Genomic DNA, 23,964 nt, shown 5'->3' on the forward strand with positions numbered 1-23,964 from the left:
TATGGGGGCCAGACAAGAAAATGGAGTTGAGACAGGTGGAGAGAAAATTGGAGGAAGAAAATTCAGCACACTGTCTAGCACAGTACCCAACTCAGATATGGAGTTTTAAAAATAAGAGCACCATAGTCTCCAATGCCAACAATCTTCAAGCTGGTAAAAACAAATATTCAGCCAAAATGTAAAGACCACATGCATAGCACAGTTCAGCACAGCAGGTGGATTTTATTATGGATATCAATATTGATTAACATAATTAGAGCAGGCAATATTAAGCATTTGTCTAACAGGAAAGAATCCTACTTTGCAAATTCATTCAGAGGCCAATAAGGAAAGGGTTTTTGATCCGTTGATCATATATGAAAGACAATTGCATAGTATTTCCCAAAGTAATTATCAGATTTCAGGCTTCATCAGGTGGTAAAGCTAATTCTGGAGTATGCAGTCCCTACCACAAAAGAATATATATGCATTAGAAAAAGTGAGAGAAAACTAGGATGATTCTAGATTTTAGAGATTAAATTATGATAGCCAACAACTAAACTATGGACTGAGGGAACACAGGCCTCAAAATAATATAGAAGCAAACAATTTAAGCTGTACAGCACATGTAGGTTTACAGATCATAAGTACTAATTCAAAAACCTTAAACCAGGTCAAAGTGGGGAAAAAGCTTTTATTTCAGCGCTGCACAGTAGGCATGATGAAAAGACACCGAAAGAAAGTAGTGATTCAGGGTCTGTTGACATCATTAGAAGGGAGCTGAAATGATCCTGATCTCGAAGGTCAAGGATATTAGGAAATAAATATAGTTTGATTTTTTTTTGAAATGTGAAATAAAGGCATTCTCAGAAATCAGTAGATGGGAGGCATTAAGGATAGTATAATGTTTCATCATCTCAGAATAGAACAAGCATACCAAATCATAAAAGATTTCCTGACTTTGGATTTCATTTATTTAAAGGCATCAGATACAATTCATATAATGTAATAGTGTTTTTTAAAAACATTTACAGGATGTGGGCATTACTGGCTAGGCCAGCATTTATTGCCCATCCATAACTGCCCTTGAAATGGTGGTGGTGAACTGCTTTCTTGAACCACTGCAGTCCCTGTGGCATAGGTACACCCACAGTGCTGTTAGGGAGGGAGTTCCAGGATTTTGACCCAGCAACAGTGAAGGAATGGCGATATATTTCCAAGTCAGGATGGCAAGTGGCTTGAAGGGGAAATTCCAAATGGTGGTGCTCCCATGTAACTGTTGCCCTTGTCCTTCTATATGGTAGCGGTCGTGGGTTTGGAAGGTGCTGCCAAAGTAGACTTGGTAAGTTTCTGGAGTGCATCTTGTAGATGGTACACATTGCTGTCACTGTTCGTTGGCGGTGAAAGGAATGAACATTTGTGGAAGAGGTGCCAATCAAGCGGGGTGCTTTGTCCTAGATGGTGTCAAGCTTCTTGAGTGTTTTTGGAGCTGCACTCATCCAGGCAAGTGGAAACTATCCCATCACATTCCTGACTTATGCCTTGTAGATGGCAGACAGGCTCTGGGAAGTCAGCAGGTGAGTTACTCACTGCAGGATTCCTAGCCTCAGACCTGCTCTTGTGGCCACAGTATTTATATGGCTATAAAAACAAAAAAACTGCGGATGCTGGAAATCCAAAACAAAAACAAAAACAGAATTACCTGGAAAAACTCAGCAGGTCTGGCAGCATCGGCGGAGAAGAAAAGAGTTGACGTTTCGAGTCCTCATGACCCTTCGACAGAACTTGAGTTCGAGTCCATTTATATGGCTAGTCCAGTTCAGTTTCTGGTCAATGGTAACCCCCAGGAAATTGATAGTGGATGATTCAGCAATGGTAATGCCATTAAATGTCAAGGGGCAATCGTTACATTCTCTTTTGTTGGAGATGGTCATTGCCTGGCTCTTGTGTAGCACCAGTCTTACTTGTCACTTGTCAGCCCAAGCCTAGAGACTGTACAGGTCTTGCTACATTTGGGCATGGACGTGGACTGCTTTAGTCTTAAAATGGGTTTGCATGTTAACATTATACACAATATAAAAATAATTTTGCTATTTAAATTAAAAATTACTTACTTTTATTTCCAACTAAAGCAACTACAGGTTGTTGTTCGGATTCCTCATTTACTTTCTTCACTACGGCATACCAATCTTCAAGGTTTTCAAAACTCTGGTAGTTTGTGATGTCATATACCAATAGAACACCCTGTGGGAGAGTGGAAACAATAAAACAGCACTTAATTTATTTCAAGTCCCACGAGCATTAGCTTTGCTGCAAGAAAACAAAACATAATAATGGCACCTATAAAGTTGCTAAGTTAGCACTATCAATAAACCCAAGACCATTTTATCAGGCATTTGATAATTCTGCTCAAAAATCATCAGGGCCACTTGTTTCAAAACACAGATTCTTTGTTAATGATTGCTACTGTAATGTTGAATGTCAGTATTGTCACAAAACTATAATATTTTTCAAATTATCATTGTGGGTTTATTGTTGTCTGTGTGGCTGATTTAATTAGAGTCAGATAGACTGCAAGGTTGAAATTATCAAAAGAAGTTAAGCGTAAAAAGGCATTTGAAATGCTTATGAGTAAACATGGATGAGGGCAGCATGTAGGGTTTGAAGGAAATTTGCATTTTAAAATAAGTGAAAAGGTGTTTGGGTTTCAAAGGGATGGTGGGATGTTTACAACTAACAAGAGAAACAGGGAAGGGTTATGATGTCTATTTTTCTCCAAAAGGAAAGAAGCTATATTGACAGCATGAAAGATGGTTATATTATGGGAAAAGTAAATTTACAAAGACCTGTACAACAATGGAATTTACAAATTAAAAAGAGGAAACATATATAAAGAAGGATGGAAGACTATGTGGGGCATGTGGTTGTGGGGGCGTGGCCGTGAAAGAACGAAAAGTACATCATAAGAAGCAGTCCTCGGGGAGAAGCCTCCAGCCACTTTAGCAGAAGTCTGCTATGTCTAGAAACTAAAGTAGTGTACAAGCCTTTGGAATTCCATTGCTGAGTGGGTGCTGTGGTAACCTTGCTGCACTGATTTTATAATTTCAAATCTATTTGGCCTGTTGCCTTAAAGAGGTATAATTGGGAGCTTGTTTAATTAAGGATTTTGGGAACTGTTAAGACTAAGTAACAGTATAACTGTAATCTTGTGTTTGTTTATTTTTTTCCTTTTGTTAATAAAATGTTTTAACTTGATTTTAAAATCTCTAAAGGTGTTAGTAGACTCAATTCTTCTGAATTCAGTGCATAAGCCTTCTCATAATAAATACAAATTGCAAAGCCATTGTGATAGCATGGCCAAGTTTCCCTTGTGGATTTGGTCCGCCTGGCACATATCACCTGCCACATCATAACAGTGTACTCACAAAGACTGTTAAATAAACGACTCTTTTCGTTGGATTAGCCACGGTATGATCTTAAGGTTATTAGATTACAACATTTGGCACTGTTTTAGCAGTTTATTATATTGCAAAATGTGGGCATTGTGATCAACAGGCAAGTAAATTATGCAACATATACATAGGGACCTCTCCAATAGGTTTGTCCTAATTTTCACCAATAAATTTCCATATTCTTTATGGATCATGAACTAAAAAACTAATTTCCTCACAAATGAGGGGAAAAAACTGAAATTTCCTTTGGTTTACTTACAAGAGGCCCAGAGATACATACAGATCATTTTCATAATATATGAGCATGCAAATTAAAAAACCTAATGTCTACTGTATCTTAAGAACAAAATACATATAATGGTTGTAACATACCATTCATTGCACAATAAAAAGTTGGATTTTAGCATCAAGTTTCATACTACAGTTAGATTTTAAACATCTTTGCGATGCATAATACAATGGAGGTGAATTGCCACTTTAAACATGTATTTTAGCATTCAATATTTTTCAGTGTGGTTGATTAGCTCTGAAAAAAAGACAGCCAAAACATTTCAAGACTTAATCTCGTCATGCTTGGTGTGATGAGATCTTACAGAATTGTACATATTTGCAGGTTAACAAGCTCCCCCAATCAATTTGGAGACTTTCAATGGCACTCCTCCATGGAGGAGGAAGAGAAATTACATTCAATTGTCTCAAAACAAAAAAGAGACGACTTTTTAAAGCAAAAGAATAAATAAATTTTAGTAGGTTGGAGGAATACTCTACCCAAAAATACTACTTCACACCCCCCTTCCACACCTATACATACTTAACAATCTTCTAAGATTTTAGTAAAGAATACTCAGTCCAGTGATATTTCTATATAATCCATTAACTTCACTGCTAAGTATTAATAGTATCACCCAAAATAGTGCTTTCTTCTAAGCTAAGATGCATATGCAAGTTCTACTTAGAAGATTCATCTAGCTCGTTGATTTTGTGTGAGCCATCCAAAATTTCAAAGATAAATTTACTTTGCTGTTCCCACAAAGAAATATGCTCCCAGAACAATTCATTCAATCATACGAGCTTCAGAAACAATAAGACAGCTTTATTTATCTAAAGCTTAACAAGTATGAGAGTTCTTTAATACTTGAATGTAGTTGCTATTGCAAGTAACATTATTTGGCATTTCACATTTTCACAGATCTTAAAAGCAAACAAATTGCATCCTACTTATAAGTGACTTTTTTTAATCATTCAGGTTGATTTAAAGCTTTATCTTCATGTCAAAATAGGCCAATTTGCATCAATATAATGGCTTAGGGTGCCCACTAGCTTGTGCTAGTTTTAACAGTGCAATTCGCCTGAAATCAGCCAAAGTAGCACAAAAGATCAAATAATTTTAAGGCTGAGTTGAGTATGAATCAAGTTTTTGCAATCTGAAAGGCTAGCTTAAAGCACATTGCTACATTTTTAAAAGCTTCCTTCCTAATAGGGCTGTGCATGTAGCTACTAAAATGGACGGATGGCTCACTTCCAGATTCAAGGGAAATTAGGGATGGGTAATAAATGTTGGCTCTTGCCAAAGATGCTCACAAAAGAAAGCATTTATAAAAATTGCGCTGGAAGCCAGCCTGCCCACAAAAATGGCACACCCCCATATGAAAATAATGAGCATGGTAATTTTCCATAAGTCCATTTGAAAAGCCTCTTCAAATTAAGTGTGTTTTGTTCTGCTGCAAAGGCACTAGCAGGTGCATTTTAAAAGGTTATATTAAAATATATTTATTTTCCTAAGAAATGGATGAGGACACTACAACAAAGCTAATAATTGGTTCAATATAGTTTTATTTTAAATCATTTTCAGCAATTTAAAATCAGGTGGTGGACAAAATACTATGACATACCTATTTTCTACGGTATTAATGGAAATACAAATACAGCAATGGATTTGTTTTCATGAGGTGAAACAGAAGTTATGTTCTCTTAACTTGCCTGATTATGCTGGCCCAATGAAAGCTGGGGAGGTAAGCATGGACGTCTCATCCCGCCCTGCTCACACACACCTCCACTCAGACACAGCCCACCACCTCCACACCACCCACTAATCTCATCTCCACTCGCCACCCCAATACATAAACCACCACCCCACCCCCCCGAACACAAATAACGGCCACACACACCATTTTAATAACAGCAATTCTATTTTTATCAAAATCATAATAGAATGTTTAGTCTTCCACTAAATAAAAGCTACTACATCCATATTTCCAGTTCTCATATGATAAAGGGTCTTTTGTGATACTGTTTGCGAGTGCAGTTCAAAAATATCCAGTTTGTCCAAAAGAAGAAAAAAATATCAATACAGTACTATTTTTTTCTAGTGGACCAGTGAAAGACTCTGGCAGTTAAACGTTATAATTCATAAAAGGGCTGCAATGTTCAACTCCCTAAAGTATATTTTGTCCATTTATGCTTAATTAGGGATACACAGTAGTACATAACATTTTTTGCACTTTAGGAATGGCAGTATTAACTGCCTCTTAGATAGTCATTCACAGTATTTGACTGATTCCAAGTTTGCTCTATTCAGTGAATTCTCTGTTTCATGGTTTTCAAAGGTGACTGAATGTCTTGACTCGTGATGAATCAATTATTTTTTTTTGATACGATGTCTGTTGATTAAGTTACATTATCCCCAACTTCCCCACTAAAATGAAGTGTATTTTCAATGATTCGTTTTTTTATACACATACGGATCTAAGCATTTTTTCTACAAAATACACTATTAAATATGACCATGAATATGATGACCTATTATAACACAATTTGGTTTTCAAAGATCAGACAAAAATCAGATACAGAGAAGTAAGGAATCACTTAAATCAGGAAAGAAACGAGCAAATAGTATTCAAAGGAAAAACAGAAAGGGTAGAAATAAACAAGATGAAATGCTCAAATCTTAAAAATAGCACGCAGGAGGAATTAAGTATAGGGGAAAAAAACAAATTGAAAAGATACAAGCAGGGGAAAGACAAATAAGGGAAGGAAAAGCATAGGATGGCAAAATTATACTTCAAGACTTTTGTAAAGTGGAAACATGCCACAGAGCTGGCCAGTGACCAATGTAATATTCATTTTCAGACCAATCCAGGTAATTATTTGTTAGAATCATACAATAATTACAGCATAGGAGAAAATTCAGCTGGTCATGGCTTTCTGGAAGAATTGGCCAAGTCCCACACTCCCACCTTTTCCCCATAACTTTGCAAATCTTTTTCCTTCAGAAAATTATTCAATTCTATTTTGAAAGCCTCAATTGAATCTGCCTCCACCACACTTGCAGACAGAGCATTCAAAATCCGAATCACATAAAACCGTTTTTCCCTGTCACGTTGCTTCTTTTGCCAATCACCTTAAATAGGTGTCCTCAGGTATGACCCTTCTGCCAATGGGAACAGTTTCTCCCTACTATTCTAGATTCCTCATGATTTTGAAAATCACTATCAAATCGCCACTGAATCTTAAAAACAGAAAATGTTGGAAAAAAAACTCAGCAGGTTAGGCAGCAGCTGTGTGGAGAGAGAAACAAATCTAATATTGCAGAGAGTGTCCCTTCAGCTGAACTGGGAAAGGTAGAGACGTAATAGATTTTGAGCAACAGGCTCAAGGACAAAAGGAAGGTCTGTGATAGACAGGAGAGATGGAATGAGGTTAGTCCTCCAGGACCAAAGGGAATGGAGTTAGGGCAAGGAAAGAAACGAAAGGTGTGCCTACAGCAGGTGCGCTGCTAACTGAAAGAGAACTAAAACGAGCAGAGTGAAGGAAACAAAATGTGGGACACAGTTTACGGTCTGAAATTATGGAACTCAGCGTTGTGTACAGAAGGTTGTAGAATGCCTTGTTAAAAGATGAGGTGCTGTTCCTGAAGCTTACATTGGCAGCAGAAGGCAGAAATGCCAGCATGAAAGCAAGGTAGAAAATTAAAATGACAGGTGCCACCAGAAGCTTGGGTCATGCTTGTGGACAGAACAGAGGTGTTCTGCAATGCGATCACCCAATCTGCACTTGGTCTCCCCAATGTACATTGTAAGCAGCGAACTCAGTAGACGAGATTAAAAGCAGCGCACATAATTTGCTGCTCCACCTGGAACCTGTTTGGGGCCTTGAATGGCGAGGGGAGGGAAGGTAAAAGGACAAGTGTTACATCTTCTGCATTAGCATGAAAAGGTGCCATAGGAAGGGGATGGGGATGTTCGGGGTGACTAAGAAGTGGACCAAGTATCACAAGGGGAACGATCCCTTCAGAAAGGGGAGAGGGGAAGATGCTTTTGGTGGTGGCATCACGCTAAAGATGGCAGAGATGGCAAAAAATTATCTGTTAAATAAGGAGGCTGGTGGAGGTTGAAGGTGAGGACAAAGCGAACCCTATTGTGGTTCTGGAAGGAAGGGCACGATGTGAAAGCAGAAATGCAGGAAATGTGGCAGACATGACCAAGGGTCCTGACAACCATGGCTGGGGGTGGGGGGAGGTATGGTCGAGGAGAAAAAGACAATATCTCAGAAGTGCTGTTGTGAAAGATAGCATCATCAGAACAGATGTGACAGACAGAGGAACTGGGGGAATGGAATGGACTCTTTACCAGGATGTAGGGTGTGAAGAAATGTAGTCAAGTTAGCTGTTGGAGTTAGTGGGTTTATAATAAGTATTAGTTGATTGCCTCCATTTCTGGCGGTGGGCTGAGGTCAAGGAAGGGAAGGGAAGAGTTGGAGATGGACCAGGTGAAACTGAAAGAAGAGTGGAAATTGGAAGCATAGTTGATGAAATTTTCCAATTCAGGGCGAGAGCAGGATATGGCACAGATACAGTCTTCAGCATACCACAAAAAGGGTTGAGGGAAGCGATGCGAAGTTCATTACCATCCACCTCACAGTTCATATTAATTCAAAGTTTTGTGCTATCCACAAATTTTGAAATTGTTCCCTGTACACCAATGTTTAGACCTTTAATATCATTCAAGAAAAGCAGTGGTCCTAACAGCGGCTTCTGGGAAACCACACTATATAACGTCCTCCAGTTCAAAAAATAGCCCATTCACTATTCCGTTTCCTGTCGCCTAGTTAACTTTGTATCATGCAGCCACTGTACCTTTTATTTCATTTTTCAACTTTACTGAAAAAACGTTTATCAAAAACCTTTTGGAAGTCCGTGTACATCATATCAACTGCATTACCCTCATCAATGCTCTCTGTTACCTCATGAAAAACCTCATGCAAGTTAGGCAAACACAATTTGCCCTTATCATATCCGTGCAGGCTTTGCTTAATTAACCCATATTTGCTAAAGTGACTGCTAATTTTGTCCTGAATTATCGTTTCTAAAAGTTTTCCCGCCACCAAGGTTAAATTGACTGGCCTGTAATTGCTGGGTGTTTCTTACATCTTTTTCTGAACAAAGGTAACAAAGTAAACATGCACTAAGACAGTAGCTCATCAATGACTGCAGTTAGTCAAAGCATGAACTTGGTAATTTGGTGAGTGAGAGAATTTAGTGCAGTGAGAGAGGAAAGGAACAGGCAAGTGACTGGTTGGTGAGAATTTTGCTCGTTTATCTTTCAAAACTCTTAATTTATTAGTAATTGTAAGGTTTACTATCAGAGGCTTATTCTAATTAATTAAGCAAATAATAATTAATTAACACAAAGATGGCAGGACAGGTGGTGTGTTGTGACTGCAGAATGTGGGATGTTCCGGGATACCTGTGAGATTCAGGGAAAACATGTCTGTAGTCAGTATCAGCAGCTTGAGGAGCTTTGGCTCAGAGTCAATGAGCTGGAAGCTAAGCTACAGACATGGAGATGCATCAGGAAGGGGTAAGTTACTTGGACACTATTCCAGGAGACGATCACATCTCTTAGGTTAGGGTCTTTTGATATAGTCGGTGGTCAGGAACAGGAGGGTGTGACTATAAGTGAGGCAGGTAAGAGGATTAAGAAAGTAGAAGTGGGAGAGCCTCAGCCCTTGCAATTGTCCAGTAGGTTTGAGGTTCTTGCAGATTATGAAGGCGAAAGCAGGGGCTGCAGGATGGATGAGTAAACTGACCATGGAACCAGGATACAGGAAGCCATTCAAGTGTGGGAGGTTAATAGGAATGTAGTGGTAATAAGGGACATTATAGTCGGGGGATTGACACAGTTCTCTGCAACCAAGAGCAGGAGTCCAGGTGGCTATGTTGCCTGCCTGGTGCCAGGGTTCAGGTCATCTTCTCAGGGCTGTAGAGGAACTTGCAGTGGGAGGGGGAGGATCCAGTTATTGCAGTCAACGTTGATACTGACATAGTTAGGAACTAGGAAAGAAGTCCTCCTTAGGGATTATGAGCAGCTATGGACTAAATGAAAAAAGCATAACCTTAAAAAAAATTACCTGAGCCACAAGCAAATTGGCATAGGGTAAATAAGATTACAGAGATGAATACATGGTTCAAAGATTAGAGCAGGAGAAATGGTTTCAATTCATGGGGCACCGATACCAATACTGGGAAAGTGAGAGCTGTACTGTTAGGATAGGCTTCACTTAAACCATACTGGGACCAATGTTCTGGCAAGTCATATAACTAGGGTGATAGAGACATCTTTAAACTAAATAGCGGGAGACAGGATTATGTGTGAGGGGGGTGTAGTAAATCAAAGGATAATGACAATGCACAAGAGCCGGGTGGCGATCTGGGTAATGATAATCACAATGTGGCAGGAAGGGACAGAGAGCACAAACTTAAGAGTGCACCAGCAGATAAGGCCGGAAATTGCAAAAATAGTAAAAAAACGAGCTAAAGGCTCTGGATCTGAATGCATGCAGCATTCATAACAAAATGGATGAATTGTCAGCACAGATAGAAATAAATACATATGACCTGATAGCTATCACAGAGACATGGTTATAGGGTGACCAAAGCTGGGACCTGAATATTGAACGGTATTTGACATTTCCAAAAGACGGGAAGCTAGGAAAAGATGGAGGGGTAGGTCTGTTAATTAAGGATGTCATTAGTACAGTAGTAAAGGATGACTTGAGCACAAAACAGCTAGATGTAGAATCAATTTGAGTAGAGTTGAGAAATAGGAAAGGTAAGTAGTAATTTGTGGAAGTAGCTTATAGGTCCCCCAACTGTAGTTACACTGTAGGACAGAGTTTTCAGGAATAAATAAATGGGGCGTGTAAGAAAGGTACCCCAATAATCATGGGTGACTTTAAACTGCATGCAGGTTGGACAAATCAGCTTGGCAAAGGTAGCTTGAAAAATGAGTTCATAAACTGTATGCAGGACAGAACCAACCAGGAAGCAGACTATTTTAGACCTGGTATTGAACAATGAATCAATAACCTCATGGTAAAGTTGCCTTTAGGTGAAATTCAATCATGTTATGATTGCTGTCAAGTTCAGTTTGAATAGGTGAAGCTAGGGTTTAAGACTAGCGTTTTAAACCTGAAGAAAGGAGTTATCATGGTATGAAAGCAGAACTAGCTAAAGTGAGCTTAGGAAACTTAGAAGGTAGGACTGTGGAGATCAAGCAGCAAACTTTTAAGGGGATATTTAATAACTTTCAGCAAAAAATTATTCCAGCAAGAAGGAAAAACTCAGAGGGGGTGCATCATTCATGGCTGAATAATGAATTATTAAAATTGAAAGATACACTGTACAAATCTGCAAATATTAGTGGTAGGTCAGAAGATTGGTCAGAATTTAAGCACTAGCAAATAACTAAAAAAAACAGGGAGAAAGTTGGTATGAGAGAAAGCTAGCTAGTAATATAAAAACAGATAGTAATAGTTTCTACAAGTATTTAAATAGGAATAAAGAGTAACTAAAGCCAGTGTTGGTCCTCTAGAGAAAGCCTGGGGAATTGATAATGGAAAACAAGGAAACGGAGGAGGTGTGAAACAGGTATATTGTGTCAGACTTCACTTAGAAAATTTCCCAAAGCTACTTGAAAACCAAAAGGTGAATGGGAGGGTGGAACTTAAAACAATCACCATCATTAGGGAAAGCTGCTGGTAAAACTATTTAGACCTTAAGACTGACACGTCCCCAGGACCATGTCCTGCATCTTAGGGTCTTAAAAGAAGTGGCTGCAGAAATGGTAGATGCATTGGTTATAATCTTCCAAAAATTCCTTAGATTCTGGAAGGGTCCTGGTGTATTGGAAAGTAGCTAACATAACACTTTTATTCAAGAAAGGAGGAAGACAGAAAACAGGAAATTACAGGCCAGGTGTAGCCTAACATCTGCCAAAGGGAAGTTGCTAAAATCCATTATTAAGGAGGTTATAGCAGGATACTAAGGAAATCATTGTGTGGTCAGGCAGATTCAACATGGCTTTGTGAAAGGGAAATAGTGTTCAACTAATTTGTTATGGGAACCTGCAGATGTGGTGTACTTGAATTTCCAAAAGGCATTTATTTGATTGGATGCCATGTCAAAGGTTACTATACAAGATAAGAGAACATGGTGTAGAGGTAACATATTAGCACAGATAAAGGATTGGTTAGCTAACAGGAGGCGGAGAGTGGGAATAAATTGGGTATTTTTTGTGTTGGCAAGCTGTAACTTGTGGGGTGCCACAGGGATCAGTGCTGGGGCGTTAACTATTTACAATATACATCAATGATTTGGATGAAGGGACCAAACGTATGGTAGCAAAATTTGGTGATGACACCAGGATAGGTAGGAAAGTAAGTTGTCAAGAGGAAGCAGAGCATCTGCAAAAGGATATAGACAGGTTAAATGAGTGTGCAATAATTTGGCAAATGGGGTATAATGTGGGAGAATGTGAACTTGAGCACTTTTCGCAGAAAGTTGTTAGTATGTGAAATTCTCTGCCCTAGACAGCAATGAGGCTAGGTCATTGAATTTATTAAAGGCAGAGTTAGACAAATTTTTGAAAGATAAGGGAGTCAATGGTTATGGGGGCTAGACAGGGAAGTGGAATTGAGACCACAACCAGATCAGTTATAAGCTTATTGAATGGTGGAGCAGACTCAAAGGGCCTACCCCTCTTTCTATGTTACATGTTCCTATTTGCTTTTTTCCAGTCCTCTGCAGCACCCCTATATCAATGGAGGATTAGAAGGTTATGGCCTGTGACTCTGAAATTTCCATCATTACTTCTCTCAGTATCCTTGGATGGATCTCATCCAGCCTTGGTGAATTATCACCTATCCAATACCTCCGCTTCATCAATTTTTAGCCAATCATCTTCTCAACTACCTCCTCTTTCACTAACACTTGGACAGCATCTTCTTCCTTGGCAAAGACAGATGCAAAGTACTCAGTTAGCAATTTAGCCGTGCCTCCTGCATCCATGCATAAATCACTTGTTTGGTCCCGGATTGGGCCCACTCCTCCTTTCACCATCTTATACTACTTATATGCCTATAGGCATAGTTAAGTTAGTTTAACCTTGATGCTTAATGAAAAGTTCATTATAAGTTGAAATTTCTAAAGATCTAGAAAAGGAGAAAATATTTTGAAGCAATCATTATGGATTTCAAAAAGCAAGATCATGGTTGGCAAACCTGATAAGCTTCATGGAAATGATGACATATATACTGGATGGGGAAAATGCAGCACATGTATTGAACACAGACTTTCGGACAGCCATTGAAGAAATACCCAATAGGAAAATATTGGAGAAGATTAAGGAACATGGAATTTGATTAAAACAATTTAGAAATGAGGAAACAAAGAGAAGTTAAGAGCAGTTTCCTGGAGTAGTCAGTAGTGGTTATCCAAGTTCCATAGAGTTCCATTTCTGTTTACTAAGTGCAATAATTTGCATATAGACCTTGGGAGCGTAGTTTTCAAATACTAAAATAGGAGGCACAGTAAATCACTTCGAAAACAAAAGGAAGTTGTATGGGGATATTGGCAAAACATGTGGCAGAAGGAATTCAATGTCAGTAAATGTGACTTAATATATTTTTAATTAAAGCTGGGAGATGGAGAAGAGCAGAAGGAAATTAAGGATTCGGGTTCTCAATACACTAAAAGCAGCAACTCAAGTGGTTAAGGCCATAAAAATAACTAATGGAATACCAGGATTTATGGCAAGAGCCACAGAAAATAAAATTTAAAATGTAACAATGAATCTATGTAAAACCTAGTAAAATACATACATATGAATATATGAATTAGGAGCAGAAGGTCATTCAGCCCCTCAAGTTTGCTCCACCATTTAAGATCATAGCTGATCCGACTCTGGTCTTAACTCTACTGTCCTGTCTATCCCCCCATACCCTTTGACTCCCTTGTCAATCGAGAATCTATCTAACTCAGCCTTAAAAATATTCAATGACACTGCTTCCATTCTGAGAGAAGAAATTTATCCTCACCTCCATCCTAAATGAGAGACCCCTTATTTTTAAATTATATCCCCTAGTTCTAGTCTCTCTCATAAGGGAAAACTTCCTCACAGCATCTACCCTGTCAAGTCCCCCCAGGGTCTTATAGGTTTCAATAAGATCACCTCCCATTCTTCAAAACGCTAATGGATACAGGCCCAACCTGTCCAACCTTTCCTCATAAGATAACTCCTTCATCCCAGGAGTCAGTTAAGTGAACTTTCTCTAAACTGCTTTTAATGGTGGGGCACTGCATGCAGTTTTGGGTTCCACATTGTAGGAAGAATGCTTAAACCACAGACAGTACAACACAGATTCACTAAGACTTTGCTAAATATTAGGAAACACAAATACCAAAAATGACATGCAAAATGGGGACTATTTTGTTACATCAAAGATCGAGGTGATTTGATAAAGGCATTTAAAGTCAAGAAGGATTGGGACAGAGTTGACAGAAACAGACTGTTTCCATTGATTGTCAAGAACAAAGGATTATATCTATAAAATTAAATACAAGAGATTTAGGAGAGAAAGCATCAGAAACATTTATTTAAAAAAAACAAAGAGGGTTTTGAAGCTGTAGAATGGGCTGCCAGAGATGGTGATTGAAGTAAAGTGATTAGGACTGTTGTTAATGGAGGACAAAGGTTAATATGAACTATTGGTCAAACAATTGATTTCCACTAGAGTTCCTCTTCATTTTCTCCCATTATGCCAGAATCCAATATATTTTATTACCACTCAATATTCTTCGCTCTTGGTAAACAGAGGAAACGCCAGCCTGAAAATAGACATGCATATTTAAATGTGGTGATGGCATGGTAATATCATATGTCCCATTTTCCATCATTAAAGCTCAATTTATGCTTAGCAGCATTCACACCCTTATAAAACAGACATCTAGCAATGCTAGGCATGACATAAAGGGTGGAAGTGGATTTAGAAGCGCCAGCAGAATCTTAACAAGGGAAGTTTATTTTCCCCAGAGGATTTGGTATTTTGTATTTACACTGCTGACATTAAAAAAAACAAAACACAGTTTTTGTGCACCTCCTTATGCGACATTATTTTAGCTCATATATCTTAGATCATTTTTACAGGTGAATCACAATTCCCCAAACCTTTAAGTGTGTCGTTACTTGACAAACTTTGGATTGAGGCAAGCTTTGAGTAACAATCCTGGGTAAATGAACAGAAAGCCCAGCTTGATCATTTCAAGTACTGGACTATCTTAATCCTCCAGAAGATCTCACCTGCCACTCTACAAACATCAGGCCTTGTTCAAAAGATTAAAATGTGAAGTTAACTTAAGCAAACAGTTAACCAGCAAATAATCTGTTACAATAGTTACAAATTTACAATAAGAAGTCTTTGGCTCAACTAGATAAAATAAAATGGATGACATAAATTTTGAATAGAGCCTTTAAAAACACAGAAGTTGTATTTTTCTTTGCTCTTCAGGAATATTAACTGATCCAAAATTTTGAACTGCCTTTGTTGGTCAAAATTGTTTCTTTCTGAAAAAAATTACATTCCAGAAGAGTCACCACAACTGTGTATTTTGAACTCTATTCTCTTAAATTCAGAAAGGGAATGTCAAACAAATTCAAAATCACAAAATTTGTATATATTTGAAAATCCCTTTCGAGTCCCTTCAAAGCCTGTTGCCAAGGAGACCACAACAACAAACTTTTCAAGTGTTTCAGTACAGCTTTGATGCAAAACTACTTTAATTTAGGTAGCTATTTAACTCACTATACATGATGAGTTTTAAAGAGGCAGTGCCAAATCAATCCTAAATGTGAGCCAAGAACAATGCTTGAGGAGCATGCCCTTCACAAAAGGAAGCGCTATCACATGCTTCAAAGTAACCCACTGCCCTCCTCCATCATAGGTACCACACTGCTAGTGACTGTAGAAGGTTCACAGCTGCTCTGGTCTTCAATGCTACCAAGGACATCACTAACATTAGGAAGTCAGCACACATAATCAAGAAAGAATTCCACAATCTCATTTATGACAAGAAGCATGTTATCATGCAAGTGAATGCTTGCTTTCATGGGTGAATTACAATCCCTTCATTTTAATGCAATCCATCATATCACCAATTTTGGCTCAGAAAAGCATGTCTCCAGGTGGCTCCTGAGAAATCAAGACATTGTGGATGACCGCGTGTGTATTCCCAAGGCACCAGCTGATCAACTGTCTATTTTTCCACCAGAACCATTTCAGAACACACAAATGAAACGCTGAAGATGTGCTTCAAGAGCCAAGGTCTATACGTGTATGTAATTCAGTTGAACTAGGATGAGGACATAAGTAACCCATCATCTTGCGGGCTGATCAAAAAATGTGAAATATAAACAGAAAATGCTAGAAAGTTCAGCAGGCCAAGCTGCATCTGTGGAGAGAGAAAGAGTTAAGTTAACCATCAAGTTAACTTCAGCGTGCAAGAGACTGCAGAAAGCAATCTATGGGGCAGCACATTTACACCAGGTGTTGGAAAAGAGGCTCTGGACTAGAGGATCTTGATGGTTGGGATGCAATTTCACATGTTGCAACATCAGGCGAAGGATATCCAAACTCAGGAATGTGTTCATTCAAGACAGAGGGAAACTGTCAGGAGAAAGGTGAAAGACAGGAGTCACAGATACAGGTACTGGAACTACTGTATATGTATACGGTGCTGGACAACAGAGGAAAACAGTCACAGTGACCAAGAGAAGAGTGGTCCTGAGTAAGATTGTGATATTATGGGGCACAGGATTGGCCAAGGAAATAAGTAGTAAGTGAACTACAAATATTGTGGTAGTAATGAAATTCCACAGTTAGGGCTACAGACACCTTTTTTAGCATTCATGAAGCCCAAATGGGACATTACCTCCCTGGTCCTAGGGTCAAAATCTTTATTGCAAGGGTGCAAGAACATCTTAGCAAGAGAGTTGAAGGAGTTAGTGCATTTAACTCAAAAACAAGACCCCAAGGCTCGTACTCTCTGGTTTACAGCACAAGCCTCGCATTGGAGAGGAAGATTAGTCAGGTTAACTTGGGCTACAATGTTGATGCAGGATAGACGGATTTACATTCTTGAGGAACTTACAGCAAGCTCTGGAGCAAAATGACAACATAATTACAAAAAATAAAAATAGATCAGTCAGGGAAGATTTAAACAAATATAGGGTAGGGTGCAGAAAGTTTTGCTTGGGACAAGGGAAGGAGTAATAAAACTACAGTCATGAAACAAAGGCTAAGCTGAAAAGTGAGAAAGTGGTACCAGAGAAGAAAGGAAACAGGAGATTTTTTGGTAGTGAAATACAAAAAACACTGTTGGACTAGGGGCAAGGATAATAGGTTAAATGAGGAAACTAGGAAAAGTAACACAAGAATCAATGTTACAAAAAAATTGGCGCCAGCAATAAATGGCATGTAAATGAATGTGCAAAGCATTATTTCATTCTAACTTTAAACGCTTTAGTAAAAGTGGAACAGTAAGATATTGTAGCTATTAATGAAACGTGGTTTTAGTTCCCAATAGCTAATTTTCTGGAGGGAGACAGTTAACGAGAGCATGTTCTGTATATGGACATTCAAAGGCCGTTTGACAAAGTACCACATAATAGACTTGTTAGCAAAATTGAAACCCATAGAATTAAATGGAAAGTGGCAGCGTGGATACGAAATTGATTAAGAAACTGTGAGGAGCGACAAACAGTTGTTTTTCAGGCTGGAGGGAAATATACAATCGTGTTCTCATCAATCAGTATTAGAACCAACATTCCCTCTGGTTTTCCTTTGGACTGCATGGGTGATTTGTTCAAGTGTGTGATCCCTTTAAATATTTTCCCACGGTAATGCACACGCAGGAATTAGAAGAGACTGTCACTGCACAGGGTGTGCACATAATTTTGGTTGCTGGGTGGCCACACAACTTAAGAGGAAATGTTGATTAGTACCAGTTCTTTTGATATATATTAATGACCTCAACTAAGGCATACAGGCATAATTTCAAAGTATGTAGCTGGCAAGAAACTTGAAAAAACGAGGAGGCTCATAACAGGCTTCAGGATTATGCACACAGACTGGTGAATGGGCAGACACATGGCAGATGAAAATTTAAGGCAAAGAAGTGTGAAATTATACATCTTGCTTGGAAGAATGGAGGAGACACAATATAAATTTTAACTTATAATTTTAGAAGGGGTGCATGAACACCCTTGGGGTGCACATACACAAATCTTTGAAGGTGGCAGAGCAACTCCAGACGACTGCTAATGAATATGGGATCCTTGGCTTTACTAATAGCAGAAGAGTACTAAAGCAAGGAAATTGCGCCTAACCTTTAAAAGACACCGGTTAGGCCTCAGCTGGAGTTTTATGTTCAACTCTGAGCAACAAATTTTAAGCATGATGTAAAGACTTTAGAGAAGGTGCAGAAGATATTTACTAGAAAGTTACCAGGATGAGGGATTTCAATTATGGAGACTGAAGAAGCTGGGTTTGTTCTCCTTGAGCAGAAAAAAGTAGAGAAGGTCTGATAGAGGTGTTCAAAATAAAAAGATTTTGACAGAGTAAGTAAAGGTAAGCTGTTTCCAGCGGTTAAGAGTCTAACCAGGAGTCACAAATTTAAGCTGACAAAAAAAACCAGAGTGGACATGAGGGTTTTTTTAAACAACACAGAGTCCTTATGATCTGGAATACACTGCCTGAAAAGCTTAGTGGAAATAGGTTCAATAGTAACATTCAAAAGGAATCGGATCAATAACTGAAGGGGGGAAAAAAATCACAGGGAAGTGGGGAAAACAGCAAGGAATTGAACTAGTTTAATAGCTCTACCAAACTAACTAGCACAGGCTTGATGGGCTGAATGGCTACATTCTGCATTACCTTCAGTGATGTATTATTGTATGATTCTATGGAAGGATAAGGGGGGAAAAAAGAGGAACAAGGTAGCAATATTAATAAAATATCTGATCACGGCACCAGAATGCAAGAATATTCTGGGAGGTTGCACGAAGACAGAATCTACATGGGTAAAGATATAAAATTGAACAACAAATTGTACAATTAACTGTGTGCATGATTCCACTGTCTGATGGCCTGTGTAGTGAAAATTAATACTATGTGCAAGGTAAAATGGGATAAAGCGAGAGAGATAAGAGAAAAAACAGGCAGAAAATCAAAACACAGAACAGACTAACTACAAAATATGGCAGATGTAATGACAAAACACAAATGTACAAAGACATTTTCTCAAACAACTGAGCTTACACCAGAAGTGTATTCACCACAGTTTAGCTTAATTTCTGTGGTGATTTCTTCAGTTACTCCATCCAAGTCATTAACAAACTTTATTCTGTATCACATAATGACCAGCTAATAATTCTTTGGCAGTGAGAGAAGATTATGTCACAGGTCTTGAATTCGTAGAGATATTTTAAAATGACACATTATAGCGAGGGGCTATTATTGCTCAATATAGGAGGTTCACATGATGTAACAATACTTTCCAACATAAATATGGGGTCACTTAAAAATTATTTATTGCAACAGATAAGTTTTCAAACAAAAAATGGTGCATACAGCTTTTGCATTCTAAAGTTTACTCTATAAGACATGCAAATCCATTTCCTAAATGAGAGGAATAAAAACAAAAGCGTTGGAAAAACTCAGCAGATTTGGCAGCATCTGTGGAGAGAGAAACAGATTGTTTCGAGTCCAATATGACTCTTCTTCACAACTTCTAAATGAGAGAGGTGGGTTCAGTCAAATGCACCTATTCATTTTGCACCATTCTGATGGACAGAGCAAATCAGCAGTGTCATTTTTATTGTGACTTTGTCTGAACTTCAAGTCTATCACTGTAAGCTGTAAGTAATGAAGTCAAAATTATATTTCCCAAAATGTTTTATGTATGAACATAGCCTGTGGGAATCCTAAAGATAACTGTACAGAAGCACAAGAAATTCAGCATTGGAAGATTACTCAACGAACTAAGGGGAAGATAAGGTCAGCTCTATGATGAAATAATCGCAACAAAGTTAAATGTTAAAGTCTGGTGTTAAATTTGAATTCAGTACACTCGACTCTTAAAACAACATTTATTTTACTTTTAGTTTTATATTTTAAATGTACCATTCTAAATTTTAGATTTTGCACTGAATACAACAGTATTTTCAGGTATGTGATTAAATGATGTATAAAAGCACAACACAAACAATTACTCTGTACAGCAAACTGGATTTGTTTAAATACATATCATCAGTTACAGCAACATTGCAAACAGTATTAAATACAAATAGAAGGCAGCTGCATCATACATGGACCTTTATCTACAACCTAACATTCTTTACAGGCTATATCCATGAAAATTGACTAATTTCAAAACACCTCCACAAAACTCACCTATCTTGCTGTTACTATATTTTTGCTTTATTTGTTCAATATTCTGGCCAAACCTTGTTCTTGTATATATAAGCAAATTCGAACCATTTCAAGAATATTTCATCCAACCAAGGTCATAGTGCATATCCCAGACAGTAAAAATCAAATGCTATTATTTTAATGCTTTACAATCTAGATATCATTACCTTATTTTAGTATTTAGGAAGATTTAAAAAAGCGTTAAGTTCTTACCTGAGCTCCATAGATGTATTTGTCCAACATCTTTCCTCCTATGGTTTGCCCACCAATATCCCAGACTTGCAGTGTAACATTTAAATTCCCTGCACAAGGAAAGAGATGACAACACTTCTATGTTGTACATGAGTTGGTAGAATTAATTTTCCACACAAAAAATGAGAAACACAAGTGAATGATTTCTGTTAATTTTCCTATGGTACAACAGTGCTAGAGGAGTAGTGAAAGTTAAAATGGCATCAACATTGTAGATAGAGCTGCTTCTTTCTTAATGCTTGACTGGTATATTCAATATTATATTCAATACAAGATCTACGCATATAACATGAAGTCTAATTATTAAATGTATCTGAAAAACCATAAATACTAAATGTAAGAAAGATGCATGTTCACTTTGCCTCAACTCTTAGAAGAATTTCATCTTAAAACCATGCATGTAGTTTACACAATATCCAACTATGGAGTTACAAAAGAGCCTGGACGTGAAGCATACATTAACTATTAGAAAATTAAATATATCATGAGCGTGATAATATTCGTAATCAGTTTAATTTCTGAAATACAGGCTGACCAAAATCAATATTTAAAGTTTAGTACCATGTATTTTTCAGCAGTTTACATTTGGCTGCTACAGTCAACATATTAGAGAGCAAGCATTTATCTAATAAATACTAGAGATCTTTTTGAGGCAGTTTCAAGGACTGTCTCTCTTCTCCATCACCATACATTACAGGAAGAAAGTGACAAATAGTAGCAATGGAGGAAATAAACAAAAATCAACAAATTTCACATTGCATTTAAAAAAACTAGGCCAACACACTGACCAGTTCATACCGGGCTGAATTTAAAACCACCATTGGGATTTAGCATTAACCTTGTAAAATATTTTTGGCATAACTCTTAACCTTATTTTAAGTGTCAAAAGCCAAGGAAGGAACTAAAAACATTACTTTGGCTATTTTTCATTAACAAGGCTGAAATAATCCATTCAGTGGGATAGACCCATTTACTGGATGTCACCCAAATGACTATTAAAACATTTTTTATAGTAGATCCTTTAAGAAAGGGTTTATTCTATAATAATCAAAACTCTGTGAGCACATGTAATGATGGGACAATCACACATTTCTTTCAAGCTTACCCCTTACAGTGTGTGCTCTTCAACCACCAGTTTTGGTGTTTTGATGGTTTCAAAATATTTAGCAGTTTAATGGATATTTTCCACAAACAACTGCAAGTCAATCACCAATATGCTAAGCTAAAAGTATCTAATATCCTCAATTTTGAACGCTTCATTGCTAAAGGACTTTACACAGGATTGAAAAAGTACGCACTCAACTTTGAGTGTTAGTATTAATCTTAATATTTCTAACCAAATTTATTAATCTTAGTATTTTGGACCAAAGTTGGTTTGGCCTTCCACTCCTCAATCACTGAAGAGAAAAAAGGGCACTTCTTTTACAACTAAAATTTGAGCCAAACAAATTCCTAACATAGTGAAAATTTCAACGCGATTTTTTTGGAAAATAAATCATTGCCCTGAGCTGATTTGACCTGCTGAAGAGAAAATGAATTGTCCAAAACCTAAATTTTCCAAAAGGTTTGTATTTGAATATTTTTATTAAAATAAATACAGTTAGAACCATACCAATAAAGTGTGAAGCAGCACCAAGAAGGGTTTGCACCAAAATATTCACAATTTTGGCAAGATCACTTTTATTGCCCATTCCTAGCTGCCTAAGGTGGTGGTGGTGGTGGACCTTTTTGAACCGCTGCAAGCCTTTTACTGGTGTTAGGCAAGGATTTGCAGAATTTTGACCATGTGATGAAGGAATGGTGATAGCTATCCAAGTTAAAACACTGTGGCATAGAAAGAAACTTGAAAATGTTAATTTTTCCACAAAGGTACTGCTCTCGTCCGTCCTGGTGGTAGATGTCACAGAACTATGAAGCACAGTCAAATTAAATTTAGTGAGTTGCTGCAGTACATCCTGTAGATAGTACATAGGATAGTGGACTGCTTTGCTCTGCAGTATTAAACTTTCAAGTATCCCATAGTCCTGCCCAGGCAAGTGCCGAGTATCCCACTGTGCTGGCTTGAATGTTGGTGGAAAGGCTTTTAGAAATCAGGAAGTAAACTTCTCACTGCAGAGTACCCAGCCTCTAGCCTCTACATTCTCTTCAAGTACAGACAAGACAATTGGCCATAAGGAGGAAGATTTTAAAAGATGCATAAGAACAAACCCAAACACTCATATAGTTCCTAACAGCCAATTAGAGGTGCATTAAAGAAATAAGAGCAAGAGTGAACTGCTTCTCTTGCCTGTGAATGGTTTACAATACAGGGAGACTCAACTAGAGTAAAGGGATAACAAAGATATTACCTTCTAGGTTCTCCTTATGTTTCAACAACTTTATGGAATGAGTAACTGAGATAAGCAAATCAAAAGTAAACGTGCAAGTTTGATCCCAATCTGTCCAGTTTGAACACAAAAAAAAACACTAAAGGCTAGTTTTAGAGGTTGGTGGGGTAGGTGCGGCAAAGACAGCATTAAGCTCAGCTATAAAGCCCTGTGATTCAACAACCTGCCAACATGTATGGTCGAATTTTCTGGTCCTAACCACCAGCGTGATCTTCTAATCCAGCCAAATGTCAATGGACTTTTGGCTGGCCCGCCGCATCCTCCACGGCGAGTCCTGGCACAGCAAGGCCGGAAAATCCCAGATGTACTGTCAAGACTCTCCAATTTAAGATGGCCAAGAGCTGAGGAAAGAGAGGCTGATCAATGCCTACGAAAACAATCCCAGCAAAAAAATCAAGGAGAGAAGGGGCAGAAATTGAAAATGAAAGAAAAGGAAGAAAATTATATTCTGGATTTGATACGTTCCACAGAAATCATTCGGTATGCACTCTCATCCTAAGCAAGCAAAAATTAACAAATTCCTTGTGTCCACCATCTATCTCAGGGGATAAGTATTTATGTTTTCCAAAAGTTGAAATTTAAATTCAAAATTCCCATCAACCATTTTTTTCCTAGAAAAGAAGTAATGGCAAACAATGATAATCAAGTGTGTCCTCACTAAATTATTAAGAAGCAGGTGTGTCAGATGCATAACCTAGAACCTTTCTTCCCCGGCTTCAAGAAAAACTAGCTTATGGAGTAAAGAATTGCCAATTCCCTAGTTAGCATATCATTCCTGTGATGATCTTCTTTGGTTCCTGGTTCAGCAATGCATCAACTTTCACCTTCTCATCCTTATTTTGCAAAACCTGCATGGCCCCTCGCCCCTCTCTTTCACTCACTCGAGCAAGACTTGATCTGCTGCTAGTGCTCATTCTCTTCTGGATGCTGCTGCAAATGACCTTTGCTTTGCCAATTTCCACTCACTTCCTAAGGCTGCAGACTCCACTCATCCTTCTGAACTCCCTCATCACCCTTTACTGGATTGTATGAGGCCAGCTCCTACTGCTTCTCTGGATCATCTGTGGTCCATGCCTCCCGACAGGAGTTCC

The 23,964-nt window shown here is 38.1% G+C and overlaps 1 protein-coding gene across 5 annotated transcripts in view; it reads right to left on the reverse strand.

The window, feature by feature from the left end:
• The window catches only part of rab28 (RAB28, member RAS oncogene family), a 175,321-nt gene that overhangs the window by 136,547 nt on the left and 14,810 nt on the right, over positions 1-23,964 (reverse strand). For all 5 annotated transcript variants that reach the window (XR_005943610.1, XR_005943608.1, XM_041192369.1 and 2 more), the window contains exons 3-4: positions 20,448-20,536; positions 2,094-2,223 (exon numbers count right to left, since the gene is read on the reverse strand). Coding sequence is in view for 3 of the 5 variants with exons in the window: in XM_041192369.1 (XP_041048303.1) it covers positions 2,094-2,223; positions 20,448-20,536 (219 nt within the window). In the remaining 2 variants the exon portion in view is untranslated. The remainder of the gene's footprint in view (positions 1-2,093; positions 2,224-20,447; positions 20,537-23,964) is intronic.

Source organism: Carcharodon carcharias, chromosome 1 (genome assembly GCF_017639515.1).
Source record: "Carcharodon carcharias isolate sCarCar2 chromosome 1, sCarCar2.pri, whole genome shotgun sequence".
In the NCBI taxonomy this organism is placed as follows: domain Eukaryota; kingdom Metazoa; phylum Chordata; class Chondrichthyes; order Lamniformes; family Lamnidae; genus Carcharodon; species Carcharodon carcharias.